Consider the following 14,135-nt stretch of genomic DNA (forward strand, 5'->3'; position numbering starts at 1 on the left):
CTGTGCCCTTTTTCTACTTGCTATCCCTCTAGGTTCATCAGTCCTGGAGTTCATGTACCAAAAAAGGCAAAAGCATATAGCACACCTTCAAGAGCATGTCCTCCCTTGACACAACACCTCTACTATGAACAAACAAAAACCAAACCAAAATTAGATAACAATTTTGGAAACCAGATCCGGTGCATCTAAAACTTGCCATGTGTTTTTTGTGTATATCAAGAAATTACAAATGCTATGCCTCTGAGGGGCCAGGGGCAACCTGAGGAATGCGGGGGCTGTATACATACGTACGAGAAAGCTCATGGAAAAATAATGAGTTAATAGGTAATGGAATTGCCACGAACGTTTTGAAAGCATGAAGCCGTGGAGCTGTGGTAAATTAGATGGCAGAGCTCCTGCTGTGCTTGGGAAGACTGGAGTCTTGCAGATTTGCCCAGCAGCGATGGCTAGGGAATGGGGCTTGGGATGCCTCACATTTCTAAAATGCATATATTTTTTCATACAGATGACTGCATTTTTCTTAATTTTATATGAAGTGGTCGGACAACTGATTATTGGGGAAGATATGCTCACTTCTCTCTCATAGTCAAAGGCTTGGTAACTGGAATGGGTCACAAATAAAAAGTAAAAACACAAAAACAAACCCAAATTTTATATGAATTTCTAAGAAAAGTCTTTATTAATTTATAATGAATACGTCAAAACAATACTTTTCTGTATAAACAGAACCTTAAGGCAAATCATGACCCTTCCTTTCTGATCACATTGCAGCTCCTAAGCCTGTTCTATGTAGAAATTCTAATATTGTCACTCCAACTCCATGTGGCTAGATCATTTGACTGTTTTCTGTTTTAAGATAGTTTGAAAATCTGGACTTTTAGATAAAATTTTCTGATATTTAAATGTAAATTCAACTTTATAAAATGCCTTGTGGGCCCTAAACGGCATATCCAAAGGCCTTTGATGGTTTCTGTTAAAGTGTCTTGTTTAACTCTCAACAGAACCTCGTGAGAGATATTCTTTATTAGCTCTTGTTATAAGTGGAAAACAGGCTCAGGGAGGTTAAGCACGTAGCCCAAAAGTGGCACGGGAGGTGAGTGGACGTTTTCAACAGGTTCTGCGTTCTTTGTATTGATGCTATACTGCCTTTCTGACTTGTCAAGTCTGATTACTGTCGCTTTATTTCCTTGTTCTTTAAAGAGATTCATTCAGCACCAGGCCTTTTCTCTAGACAGAACTCCTATCAACCCACGTTTCTCAGTTGGCGTTGTCTTCTCACTGATCTTGCTGTCTGACCTGTAAAAATGGCATGGAGGTCCAGGTATCCGACCTTCTTTAACTTCACAAGTTGGGAGGAAGATTAAGACTTAAAAAAACAACAATTCTGACCCTATCACCCCTCCCCCGGCACTCTCCGTGTCTCTTCTGGTAATTCGGTGTAGTTGCCACACCAAACTCACCGTACTCACAGTTAGGGGGCCTATTAGGGAAGTAGCAGGTTACAACTCGGGTTCAAGAACATTCAGGATACAGGTCGTAGAACAGGATAGCCTCTCAAACATGCTCACGTGGCCCGTGGCCTCTCGTCCTGGCCTCTGAGCAAGTGGCACACAGCTCTTTTATCCCTCTTGATAGTGCCCAGAGGTATCTAGTTATGAGGGCAGTAAGCCTTTGCCTGAAGCCACTAGCTCCCGCTCTATGGGTTGGCAACCCTAGTTTTAGCAAGCCTCCTGCCCAAAGGTGCTCACCTTTTTGCTTTGTGACCAGGAGTCAGCCATGCCAGCTCGGGCTGATCTCCTGGGTCCTGCCATCTTGCCCTGTCTCTCACTGTCTTCTGTGTTACAGCTCCCTCTCTCTGTCTCCTGAGTAGGGGGTTATCAGTTCAGATATCTCGGGTCCAAAGAGTGTGCTGCACTCCGACTTTCCGTTCTTGATGGTCACAGGACCCCTTTTCTGCCTCTGAGATGCTTCATTTTAAGCGTAGCAGAATGGCCATGCTGACCATATTAGGGATTTGTACACCTTTTTTGGGGGGGCATATTCCCACCCTTACTGTGTTGTCATTTACCTTTTTAATTTTTTTTGGTCATATACCTTATATATATGATTAACAAGCTCTCGGATTTGCTTAGTGGCCCACAAACACCTCCTTTGCATAGTCTCACCCTGTCATCCCTTGAAGTTACAAAGTCAGTGGCTAGCAGAGCCATATTCAGTGATTCACTGCACTGTATGACCCCACTCTTTTGCATGCTTGGGGGCATAAATAAGGTCTATGAACTTCTATGTCCTTCACTCCTAAATTATCCAATTTGGTTATACAAAATAACCTATTTCTCATTTGTTCTGTGTAAATTGCTAGTATCTCTCATTGGATGGTTGTTGGAGTTAGCTGGTGGTAAAAGCAGCCCTGCATATATGTTTCTCTACTCTCAGATGATACTGGTGAAAGCTTAGGAGGACCAAGGGTGGGTTTATGTTAAAGATGATTACCATATATACTCGAGTATAAGCCACCCTGATATCAGCCAAGGCACCTAATTTTACCACCAAAACTGCATTAAAACTGTGCTGAAAAACTCGGCTTATACACAGTATATAGGGTGATCAAAACTAAACCATCATAATGAGTGCCCATTTGATCCTGACAACAGGTCCAGAACCTGACAACTGCTCTTTGCCTGCACGGATACCACTTTGTTTCCGGTTGGCATGATCTCACACCAAGATTATTGCAGTAGTCCCCGGACTGCTTTCTTTGCATCTGCCCTTGCTCTTTTATAGTCTGCTTCTCAACACCACATTCAGAAAAGTCTTTTAAAAATGTAAATATGATTATATTACAACTCGGTTTAGAGTCCTCCAACAGCATCCATTTAAGCCCTTGTAATGGCCTAACCCAGCCTTTAAGCTATGGACCCCTGATGCTGCTTGTGAGTTCATCTCATCCCAGTCACCACATGTATCTTCAGCCACACCGGTCTCCTTGCTATTCCATGAACATGCCAAGTGTGTGCTGACCTCAGGGCCTTTGGAGTTGCCATCCCCTATTCTTGGAATACTCTCCTCCTAGCTACTATTCATTCCTCTCTTCAATACCTCCTTCAGCTATTTGCTCAGATATCACTGTCTTAATAAAACCTTCCCTGACTCCCCTAATTAAAATGCAAGCTCCCACTACTGCTACTACTAGCACTTCTTATTTCTCTTCCTTTGTTTATATTCTTTCTCACGCCAGTAGGATGTTACTCAATGAGGACAAAGGTCTTTGTTGTGTTTACTACTTGCTACATCTCTAGTGCCTGGTAGTATGCTTGGTGCATAAAGATCTTAATTACTATAAATATTTGTTGAATAAATGAATGCATGAATGAATGAATGAATGAATGAGCAATTAAATTTTTTGCTTCTAGACTGGCTGTCTCAGACTGCTTGTTGATTCAGTGTCTAGCAATTTAAGGTTTAATGATCTCATCACTTAGGTCCTCAGTAAAACCAATCTGAATCAAAAGAAAATTTTCTAAATAGTTTTTAACATTCATTTTGAAAAACAAACAGCTAAGGCTGATAAATATTCTGAAATAAAAGAGCCATGAGAAGAGGGAGTCTAGACATTAAAGATATTTTTTAATTGTAATAAGATAGTAAAGTGCTACCACAAAAATAGAAATATTGTGCAAAATAGTAAAAAAACTAGAAATATACTCAACTTTGTAAGAGGCTTTCAAAAAAGTAAATGGGAAATTTCTATTGTCTTTCAGCTTCATTTTTTTGCAATGGTTTTGAAGCTCCTTTGTAGGTAAGGACAATGAGATAAGCATTTTGTACAAAGGAATCAAAGACATCATGGAAATGAATGTGATCTGGGATAACTGGATAGCAACTTGGGAAAAATAAAGTTACAATTCACAACTTATAGCAAATGTCAGATAGACCAAAACCTGGCTATTAAAAAAATCCAAGTATGTAATACTTTAGTCAATTTATGCAAGTATTGGAAAAAATGTCTGTGCTGGGTCCACCGCCATATTCATCATTTACTTTAGTTCTGATTAGAAAATAGTCTCTTTACTTTTAATGAGAGACTGGAGAGTTGGAGAACCCAGTAAGCCTCATGTACCAAAGAGATCTGATATTAATTAGGGTCAGAGGACCCAAAGAGCTATTAAGCCTATATGTGTTCTCACTTGCTCAGCTCTTCAGAGGTCTTGACTTTCCTGCTTTCTCTAGCCTCCATGAGAGCCGAGGTCCTTTGCAGGACCTCAGGGGTATAGTTAGCCATATGTGGCTATTCACATTAAAATTTAAGTTAATTTAACTACAAAATTCAGTTCTTCATACTTTTTAAGTGCTCAGTAGCTGTAAGTAGCTAGTAGCTACTGTACTGAACTTTGTACATACAGTCCACTTCTGTCATTGCAGAATCTTCTGTTGGGCAGTAAAGCATTACAGCATAGCTCTGGATGTTGTCAAGTTCCTTGTGCTCAGTAGCTACACTCTGGTGGGCTGAGTCCAAAGTGGACTGTCTACAAACTTCTCTTCTGAGTTATTGCACCCAGAGATCTGTGTGTCTGCAAAGCCTGGGTTGGGCAGGGAGAGGCGGTTTACCTCTTGACTGTAGGTTTAAGAAGTCTGAGATTTTTCTATCACCCACATATTCAGTCATCTATTTATATTCCTCTGGGCCAGATCTTTACTAAACCCTGGGAATGAAAAAAGATGGATAAGAAGCAGTTTCTGAGACATCCTTTAAAATGTGTTCTTGAGAGAGTAAGGGTAGTTCAGTGATCAGAATTGCGTGTTTCTTTCATATTTAAGACTCTTGTAAAACAGTGATCAATATTAAATACTGTTCATCCTAAAAATGTTAAGGATCAGGCTGAATGAGTATTGATGAAGTTAAGTTTCTAAAAACGTTGTTTTCCTTTTTTCTCGCAAAAGTATAATATGAAAAGATACACTCCAGATAATTGAGGGACCACATTTGTGGTACAGGATCAAATTTTGGTTTTGAGTCCTAACTCCCATCACTTACCAGGTGTAGCCTATTTCAGTTATCTAGTTAGTGCTGTATAACAAACATCATATATCTGCACCCAACATGAGTTTTGTTTGTGTATCTGCAATGTAGACCTGGCTCAGCAGGGACAGCTCATCTGTGTCCACTTGGTATCAACCGGGATGACTCGAAAGCTGGGGACTGGAATCTCATAAAGGTTTACTCATTCACATTTCTGACCTGGAGACTCAAACACATGAGGCTGCTCTGGCACTTCTATGTCCCTGTAGTCTCCATACAATGCTTACATCCCAGTAGCCAGGCTTTGTAGATATCGGCTCAGTGCTAGCCAAGACTTTATGACCCAAAGAGCAGAGAGCCAGACAGAATCTGTATTGTCTTTCTAGCCTGGCCTTGGAAATCACGTGACATCATTTCCGTTACATTTTGTTTGTTAGAATATGAGTCACTAATGTAGGTCTATATTCAAGGGGAAAGAAGTCCATCTTTTGTGGGAAGTGGATCATCAAAGCATGGGTGGACATGCTTCAAAGTTAACATAGCAAATCGTTTAGCCTCTTGCTTTTGGGTCACTATGAGTTGGACTGAACTTGATGGAATTAGTTTGTTTTTGGTAAACCTTGCATGATTTTGGACAGATCACATTGCCTTCAAGAATATGACTGTCCTCCCTAAAGGTTTCCTCCCCGCTCCCACTACCATGACTCGAATTCTACCTTGCAAGTCTGGCTAGACCAGAGGAGGTACCCTGGTACAGATAGGAACTGAAAATACAGGGAATCCAGGACGGATGAGCCCTATAGGACCAGTGGTGTGAGTGGCAAAACAGGGAGGGTAAAGGGAGAATGGGTAGGAAAGAGGGAACCGATTACATGGAACTGTGTGTGACCTCCTCCCTGGGGGACAGACAACCGAAAAGTGGATGAAGGGAGACGTCAGACAGGGCAAGATATGACAAAATACCCATTTATAAACTATCAAGTGCTCATGCGGGAGGGGGGAGCGGGGAGGGAGGGGAAAAATGAGGACCTAATGTCGGGGGTTTAAATGGAGAGAAAATGTTTTGAGAAACGATGTACAAATGCGCTTTACACAATTGATGTGTGTATGGATTGGGATAACAGTTGTATGAGCCCCTAATAAAATGTTAAAAAAGAAAAAAATAAAAGAAAAGAAAAGAAAAGAAAAAAGAAAAAAAAAAGCAAAAGTTCGAAAAAAAAAAAAAAAGAATATGACTGTCCTCATTGGTAAAGTGAGTGTGATAATTCCTTGGCTATGAGGATATCATGAAAACATTTTTTCATGAAAAATACGATACAAGTTCTTGGCATATTGCTTACTGTATAAATGAATTTTCCAATATTGCTAATTCTTCTTTCCCTCTTCTAGCTTTTGGATACTAATTAGCGGTCATTAATTATCTTTCCAAAATTAAAAATATGTATGAAGAAGTACTTTCTTATTTACATTTTTAAGTGGCACATATAATGAAGAAAGGGTATTTTAGAGGGCAACCAAGACAGTGGTGCATGGCAAAATCCATGAGTGGTGTGATGCACTGACTTGTGCATTGAGTAATGGGATAGGTGGTCGACTAAAGGCCGATGATGTGTGTATAGATGTTGGGGTTGGGGGCTGACTCCTAGACAATCTCTTACGACTTGTGTGCCTTTCCCCTGCAGTTCCTGAGAGAAGACCTCAATTACCATGACCCCACAGTGAAGCACAGCACGTTCCACGGGGAGGACAAGCTCATCAGTGTGGAGGACCTCTGGAAGGCATGGAAGTCCTCAGAAGGTAAGAGGCAGTCTGACTGTTCAATCCTAATTACAGGACAACTTAGAGAAGAGAGAAGAAGATGGACAGCAACTTGCCCTTAAAGAGCAATAACCTAAAATGATTAGTAAAGGGCAAATTATTGAAGGGATTTCTACATGTAGTCGCTGAATAAAACTCAGTGTAGTCATTGTGCTGAGAATGGGAGAAGGTGCTCCGAACAGAGCAGACCTGAAGGTGTTCTTTATTAGAATGCTTTTTGATTCCCATTCTAACCTGTCCTCCTCCTCCGGCCTGTTCCCATCCCATCCAAGCCCCCTCCCCTCCACCCCACCAGGACTCTCCCAGTTTCTGCAATTTTTCCTCCACGGATGGAGTTTTCTGGCCTCTAAGCCAGTTCCTTCCTTTTATAGCACCCCTCTGGGCTCAGCTCTGCTGAATCTGAGCTAAATCAAAGACGGGGTTGAAGTACAGATGGACTAGCCCCAGTCTTCTCTTCCTCAGGCTGTGCTGTCCTAGTTCTTTGAGGAGAGCATGTGTTCTCCACCTCCTCAGCTGGACTTCCTGCCTGGGAACACTTTTGTTAATGTCTTTCTTAGAGAGAACTCCTGGAACTGTATGCAGAATCCCAGGTGTGATTTGCTCAGCCTAGAGTCGCGCAGCACTGTCAGCTTCTTGGTTCTGGACCCTGCGCCTTTGCTGATGCCATCTGATTAGATATTCTGCTGATTTCTGTTGACTTTATTATTATTGAAAATCTTAGATTTTTTAAATGAATAAAACTTAAATCATGCCCCCTCCCAACACACTTTTTTTTAAAGCATTTGCTTTGAAGTGCTGAGTGAGAGAGCATGTCTAATTGTGTGAGACTTGACAGGAAAACCAGGACTTTTTGCCTCCTCTCCATTTGTACCTGCAGCTAGAGCTTCTATTGATACCAAGAAGATCGGAAGCAGTCTCTTCCCAGAGTCTCTTTGGACAGGGCTTGGTGCTAAGAATTGTTCAATATAAATGACCACTAAGATTATTGTCACTAGTTTTGCAGATGAGAAGCCTAAAGTCTAGGTGTGTAACATTACTTGTTTCTTGATATGTTAGACAAAACCAGGACACTAAGGATTATATATATATTTACATAGATAGCTATATATAACATAAGAAATAAACAGTTAATTAATCTATAGAGCAGTATGAATGGCTCAGTGCAACTCACTTCTGTGAGACAGCAAATACATTGGCAGTCCTTCAAGTCTTGAGGGCCACCTGATAGTCCTCTGTAGAGCAATTCAGGCTATCTGGCCAAAGGTGGCAAACAGCAAGGCAGGTCACCAACAGTCAGCCAGATGACAGGGTTTGACAGTCCCCAGCTCAAGCGATGCATACTCCAGTAGCGTGACGAAGCAGGTCTTGAAGGAACCTCAAACTACAGCAACACAGTCCACGGGTTAGGTGTCTCACAGGTAGTGTAGCTTGCAAATTGAGGCACAGAACAAGCTAAGGCAGCCGCACATTGGTCGGATCATCAAAGAGCAAGAGACAAGAAAGGCAAGGCTCGCCGAGTCATTTATCTCTCCGCCTTTCAATTAATCCCACATGTGTTCATTGGCCAGGTTAGCAACATAAACCTACTTATCACACTTGGTATGCATGTAGTTGATAATAAGGCTGAGAGTAAAATCAGGATCTTCTGCTGTAGGTCAGTTCTTTTCCATACCAGTTTGTTTTTGTTTTGTGTGACCATCAGTGGAAGTCCTGGTAGTGAAGAACAGTTTTGGTAGGAATGCGGAAGCTTTCATTTTTTAAAATTCCGTGATTACCTAAGATTTTCGAATTTGTAACCCTGATGGGGATTCTCTCCCTTGGTGATGAAGATGCATTCGATTTAATGTAGGAAGACTTGGATTCTCCTCCTGGTGTGGAGCGTGACAGGCCGGTGCTTCTCGTTTGGTTTGTGTTTTATCAATTTAGCAGAAGCATTAGGCAGCTGTAGCCGATGGCTTCCTGGAATTCTTTGGAAGCTGAGTTCCTCTTGGGGCTTTTCTTTCATGGCCCCTGAGCCACTCCAGCTGTCTGTTGTTGAGCGATGGAGCAATGACCCATGCCTTGGGAAAAATCATCTATCGGTACCCTTTATTTTAGTTGTCTTTCTTTTCTCTCACGCATATGGTGTTAAGGTTCCTGATTTTTAAGAGTAGCTTTCACAAGTCGGACATTAAAATGAAAAATGGCAGGGCGAGCATTCCTGACCTTTTCTAAACGCTCACACAGAAGTAGCTGGGAAGGGAAAGTGACCAAGAGAGGGCAGAAAGAGCGCGTTATGAATCATGATGCTAGAAAACAGCCCAAGGGATTTTTTCAAGCTCGGGACTTTATTTCTGGACCCAGCAACTATTTGGAATACTCCCAGAGTATTCTAAATGACAGGAAGATGTAAGACAATGGAGTGAGTGTTGACGGGAGAAAGGATCACCGCCGAGGACGAGAGGAAAACATGTTCCGTGCACAGGGATGTAGTGCACAGCTAGGATGTGAGAGATAAAGACATACAATTGTAGGATTCGCTCCCCCGTGTGTCACACCTGGTGGTTTTTACAAACCAGAAGTTTGTAAAATCATCTGTGCCCTATTTCTTCTAACATTTGGCTCCATTCTTCTGAGCAAGGCAATGTCTCTGGAGTGATAACTTCCAGAGCCTGTCATTCTCTGGCTCTGGCCCACACTGGCTGGTCTGGGTTGCACTGGTGATGTAGATCCTCACAGGGGTCATTTGTGTGCAGCACATAAGCTGACTAATGTCATATCATCCATCTTCGTGGTTGGTGGTGTGAACATTTTTTTGACTAACGTTGGAAGCCAATCTTTTCTCTGTGTTATTCAGGTCTCAGCAGGAAACCCTGCAATCTCTGCATTAGCCAGCTCGATCCTTTAATAATTAAAATGAAAACAGCTGCAACATGTATAAAATGCTTACTGTATGCAAGGCAGTGTTCTCAGTGACTGGCAATGTTAACGCATTTGTTTCTTACAACACAAATCGCAAAGTGTCTTGTTCACTGTCATTGAGTGGATTCTGCCTCCAATAGGACAGAGTAGATAAAATCTTTACAAAACCAAAAAGCCTCATCTTTCTGGTGGGTTCTCACTGCTGACCTTGCAGTTAGCCCAGCGTGCAGTTCATTTCACCACAGCACCATGGCTCACTAAATACCTTGCCCAGGTCAGAAAGCTGGTCTGTAATGGAGCCCAAATTAGAATCCAAGCAGTTTAGCTCTAGAACCTGTGCCTTTAACCATCCTGCTCTACACAGGATGATTATTGTCCCCATTTACTGATGAGAAAATGGAGGCAGAGAGAGATTAGGTAGTTAAGTTAGGAAGAATGGAACAAGCACCGGCAAGTAAGAGCCAAGAACAAGAACAGTACCAGGAACCTGGCTGAAGGAACTAGAGGGTTGACATTCTCTAATGGACTGCTGTCTGATGAATCTGCTTCATTTGTTTCTTATCTAAGTGTCTCTGTTCTGAATTCAAGTAGGTCGGGTGGGGCAGGGAGAAGGGAGGGGGGTGGGGCGCAATAAAAGACAAAGCAACATACAGGAGGTGGAGGGAATACTGTCACTATTCTGATGTGTTGGGCCACATTTTGCATGGTTTCCCCCGTTTATTATACTTCACAATTAAAAACAAAAAGCAGGCAGCTCAGTACAGTTCTTGCTCTCTGAAGCCCTTTAAACCTCAGCAAAAGACCCTATTCTTTTTTTTAACTTTTATTTTAATAAATCATTCTATTGGGGGCTCTTAACAATCCATACATCAATTATATCAAGCACATTTGTACGTACGTTACCATCAACATTTCCAAAACATTTTCTTTCTACTTGAACCTTTGGTATCAGCTCCTCTTTTTTTCCCCTCCCTCTCCCACCCATGATAATTTATAAATTATTTTTTATTTTCATATTTTACACCATCCGCTGTCTTCCTTCACCCACATTTCTGCTGTTCATCCCCCTATCAAAGTCAGATAGATGGGGAGAGAATTACATTAGCATAGTCAGAATCACAGCTGTACAGAATGGTAATGGAGTGTAGGAGGAGAGGGAGTGGGTGTGGTGCTTTGCAATCTCTCTAGGATCTTGTGAGGTAGGGAGAGTGGCGGTTCTCTAAAAGGGGAGGTGTTGGGTAGATCCTGTAGGATCTTTGAAAAATGGAATTGTTTGTATAGCTGAGCCTGTGGAAACAGGTAGTAGTGAGGTGGGTGGTAGGAGGCACTGACCCATGGGCATTGACCTCAAAAGGATTTAGCTTTCATTCTTCTTAACCAAGGGCCTCATTCTTGTTGCTACTCCCCTTTCATGGGCTTTAGATTTTAAGAGATGTTATCTGCCAAACAAGGCATAATTTCTTAAGTAATAATTTTTCTCCATTTCTACACATCCAAATATTTTAACTGTCATTTAAAAAAATATTAAATGGTATGGTTCCAGCTAGGAGCAAGAGAACCTGATATTCGAATGGGCCTTTGGTACTTTATCATGAGAAAATGTTTATTTTCCACTAGGCTTTCGGAAATAGTATGAAAAGCGCAGAGAGCTCCAAGTCTGCCTGTGCCCCTCTTGGGAAGACATGCTTTGTTTTCAGGAGACGGTGAGTGGGCAGTGCTGGAGACTGTTTTAGAGGACTGGCTGCTCTCTGTTGACGCAACACAGGGGGACCGGATGGCATCAGAGTCTGTCTAAAGCCATTTAAAAAAATCAGACCAACATGAGAGAGCGCGCATCCCTTTTTGCTTACATAAACTCAGTGACAGATAAGTTTATTCTGTTGCTTAGCTATTTAAAATTTTTTTAAATTTGAAGATAGTGTATTTATATATAACAAAGCACTTGCCATTCCAACATTTTTACATGTATGACTCAGTGACATTGACTACATTTATAATGTTGTGCAACCATCATTACTGATCCTTACAGAAACTCAACCAACCCTCTCATCTTGCCCCAGACAGAAAAAAAACAAAACAAAAACCCCAACCTCTTCGCCATAGAACTGATTCTGACTCATAGAGCCCCTATAGGGTTGAGTGGTATTGCCCCATGGGGTTTCTAACTAAGGCTGTACATCTTCATGGTGCAGACTGCCATCTCTTCTGTGGCGTTACTGGTAAACCACTGTGCCACCACGCTTGCTTGTTCAACAAACTCCTTGTTGTCCCCTAGTTAACTATTGAATGTCCTAAGTGAATCTTTAAGTCATTTCGTTAAATACCTCAGCCATTAGCTACTTGATGCTAGATTTCTTGGGAGAAAAACAATTGGCTTTATCTTTCCCTTATACTTTTTTAGGTACCTCCCCACCCCCTGCACCCCCCAAACAGAAAAAAACAGTGATTTCGCATTCATCACTGCAGAGATGTTAGTTGGTCGTTTAAAATTTTAATTTATTGTTTAAGTCGTCACTTGAGAGCTAGGTCTTACTTGCATCCCCATCGAATGAATGCGGAAACAGAACACCTCTTACCTTATTTCTGTTACCGACTCTGGAGGATGCTGCCTTTTTAACATCTCTTGTGAGCGTCATCTCTTATAGACTACCTTATGGAATTCCACTTCATCGTTTTAAAAAATCTTTATTGGGTTATAATTGACAACACACTAGAAATGTGAAAATGTACAAGTATAATTTGGTGTGCGCACACATACACACCTGCACACACCCCTGTGAAACCATTCCTATAATCCAGATAGCAGATCTATTCATCACCCTAAATGTTTCTTGTATCCTCTTGTAGCCTTCCTCCACACATTCCTGCCCTGAACCAGGAAATCATTCATTTGCTTCCTGTTACAACAGATTAGTTTGGGAGGTGTGGAAAAGGAAGTGGGTGTTAACAAACCCAGGGACAAGGGGACAACAAATGATCTAAAATTGATGGCGAAGAGGGCATAGGATACCTGTGAGGCTTGATCAAGGGCAGTGTAACAGAGGAATTACTGAAACCCACATGAAGACTGAGCATGATAGTGGGACAAGAGGAAAGTAAAAGGAAATAGAGGCAAGAACTAGGAGGCAAAGGGCGTTTATAGAAGTCTAAATACAGGCATGCACATATGTAAATATATTCATATATAACAATAAGGCAATTGATCTATGTACATATATTTATAGGTTAAGTATCAAGGTAACAGATGGACATTGGGCCTCTACCAAGAACACTTTTTTTTTTTAACACTTTGTTCTAATAACCTGGAATTCCGTGATGCTCACCTTCCCAACATGATCGCTGAAGACAAAATGGATGCATAGCAAATGTGAGCTGCATGAGCCCCCAATAAAATGATTTAAAAAAAAGATTCATTTGCATTTTCTAGAATTTTCTATAAATGGAATCACACTATGTACTCTTTTTTCTTTAATCTGGCTTTATTCGCTCAGCATTCTTTTGAGATTCATTTGTATTGTTACATGTATGAATAGTTTATTTCCTGTGATTGCTCAGTGGTGTCTATCATATAGGCGCACCACGATTCATTTATAGTCCCCTGTCGGTGGGCATTTCGGGTGTTTCTAGACTTTGGTGGTTACAGATAAAGTTGTTATGAACATTTGTGTCAGGTCTTTAAGATTTTACTTTATATATATGTATATATGTACATTTAAATCATTTTATTGGGGGCTCTTACAGCTCGTAACATTCAATACATCAATTGTATCAAGCATATTTCCCATCATCATTTCCAAAACATTTTCTACTTGAGCCCTCGGTATAAACTCCTCATCTCCCCCCTCCCCCACTCTCGTGAATCCTTGATCAATTCTATATTATTATTATTTCGTATCTTACACTGCCCCTTGTCTCCCTTCACCCACATTTCTGTTATTCATTCTCTTGCGGGGAGGCTATATATCCAACCTTGTGATGGGTTCCCCCGTTCTTCCTCTTTTCCCACCCCAACCATCCTCCTATCCTCATGGTATCACTACTCCCATTACTGCCCCTGAGGGGGTTAGCTGTCCTGAATTCCATGTGTGGAGAGCTCTTATCTGTACCAATGTGTGTTTTTCTGTCTAGCCAGATTTGTAAGGTAGAACTGGGTCATGGTTGGGGGTGGGGTGGGGAAGCATTCAGGAACTGGAGGAATGATGTGTGTTTCGTCCCACCTTGGTTGAATCATAGTTCCTTATAACCCTTCTGTGGGGGATATCCAGTTTTCTACAGATGGACATTGGGTCTCCACTTCAAACCCCCTAGTTTGCATAGAATATAGTTATTTGGGATCTTTTGATACCTGATACCTGATCCCTTCAACAACTCATGATCACACATGCTGGTGTGTTTC

At 41.5% G+C, this 14,135-nt stretch overlaps 1 protein-coding gene across 9 annotated transcripts in view; it reads left to right on the top strand.

Moving 5' to 3' along the window:
- Positions 1-14,135, top strand: part of STIM1 (stromal interaction molecule 1) — a 213,685-nt gene that overhangs the window by 146,776 nt on the left and 52,774 nt on the right. For all 9 annotated transcript variants that reach the window (XM_045293071.1, XM_045293072.1, XM_045293069.1 and 6 more), the window contains exon 3: positions 6,703-6,817. In XM_045293071.1, the coding sequence (XP_045149006.1) occupies positions 6,703-6,817 (115 nt within the window). The remainder of the gene's footprint in view (positions 1-6,702; positions 6,818-14,135) is intronic.

The sequence above is a fragment of the Echinops telfairi genome, unplaced genomic scaffold (genome assembly GCF_000313985.2).
Source record: "Echinops telfairi isolate 266 unplaced genomic scaffold, ASM31398v2 ScPeMD7_1713;HRSCAF=2227, whole genome shotgun sequence".
NCBI lineage: Eukaryota > Metazoa > Chordata > Mammalia > Afrosoricida > Tenrecidae > Echinops > Echinops telfairi.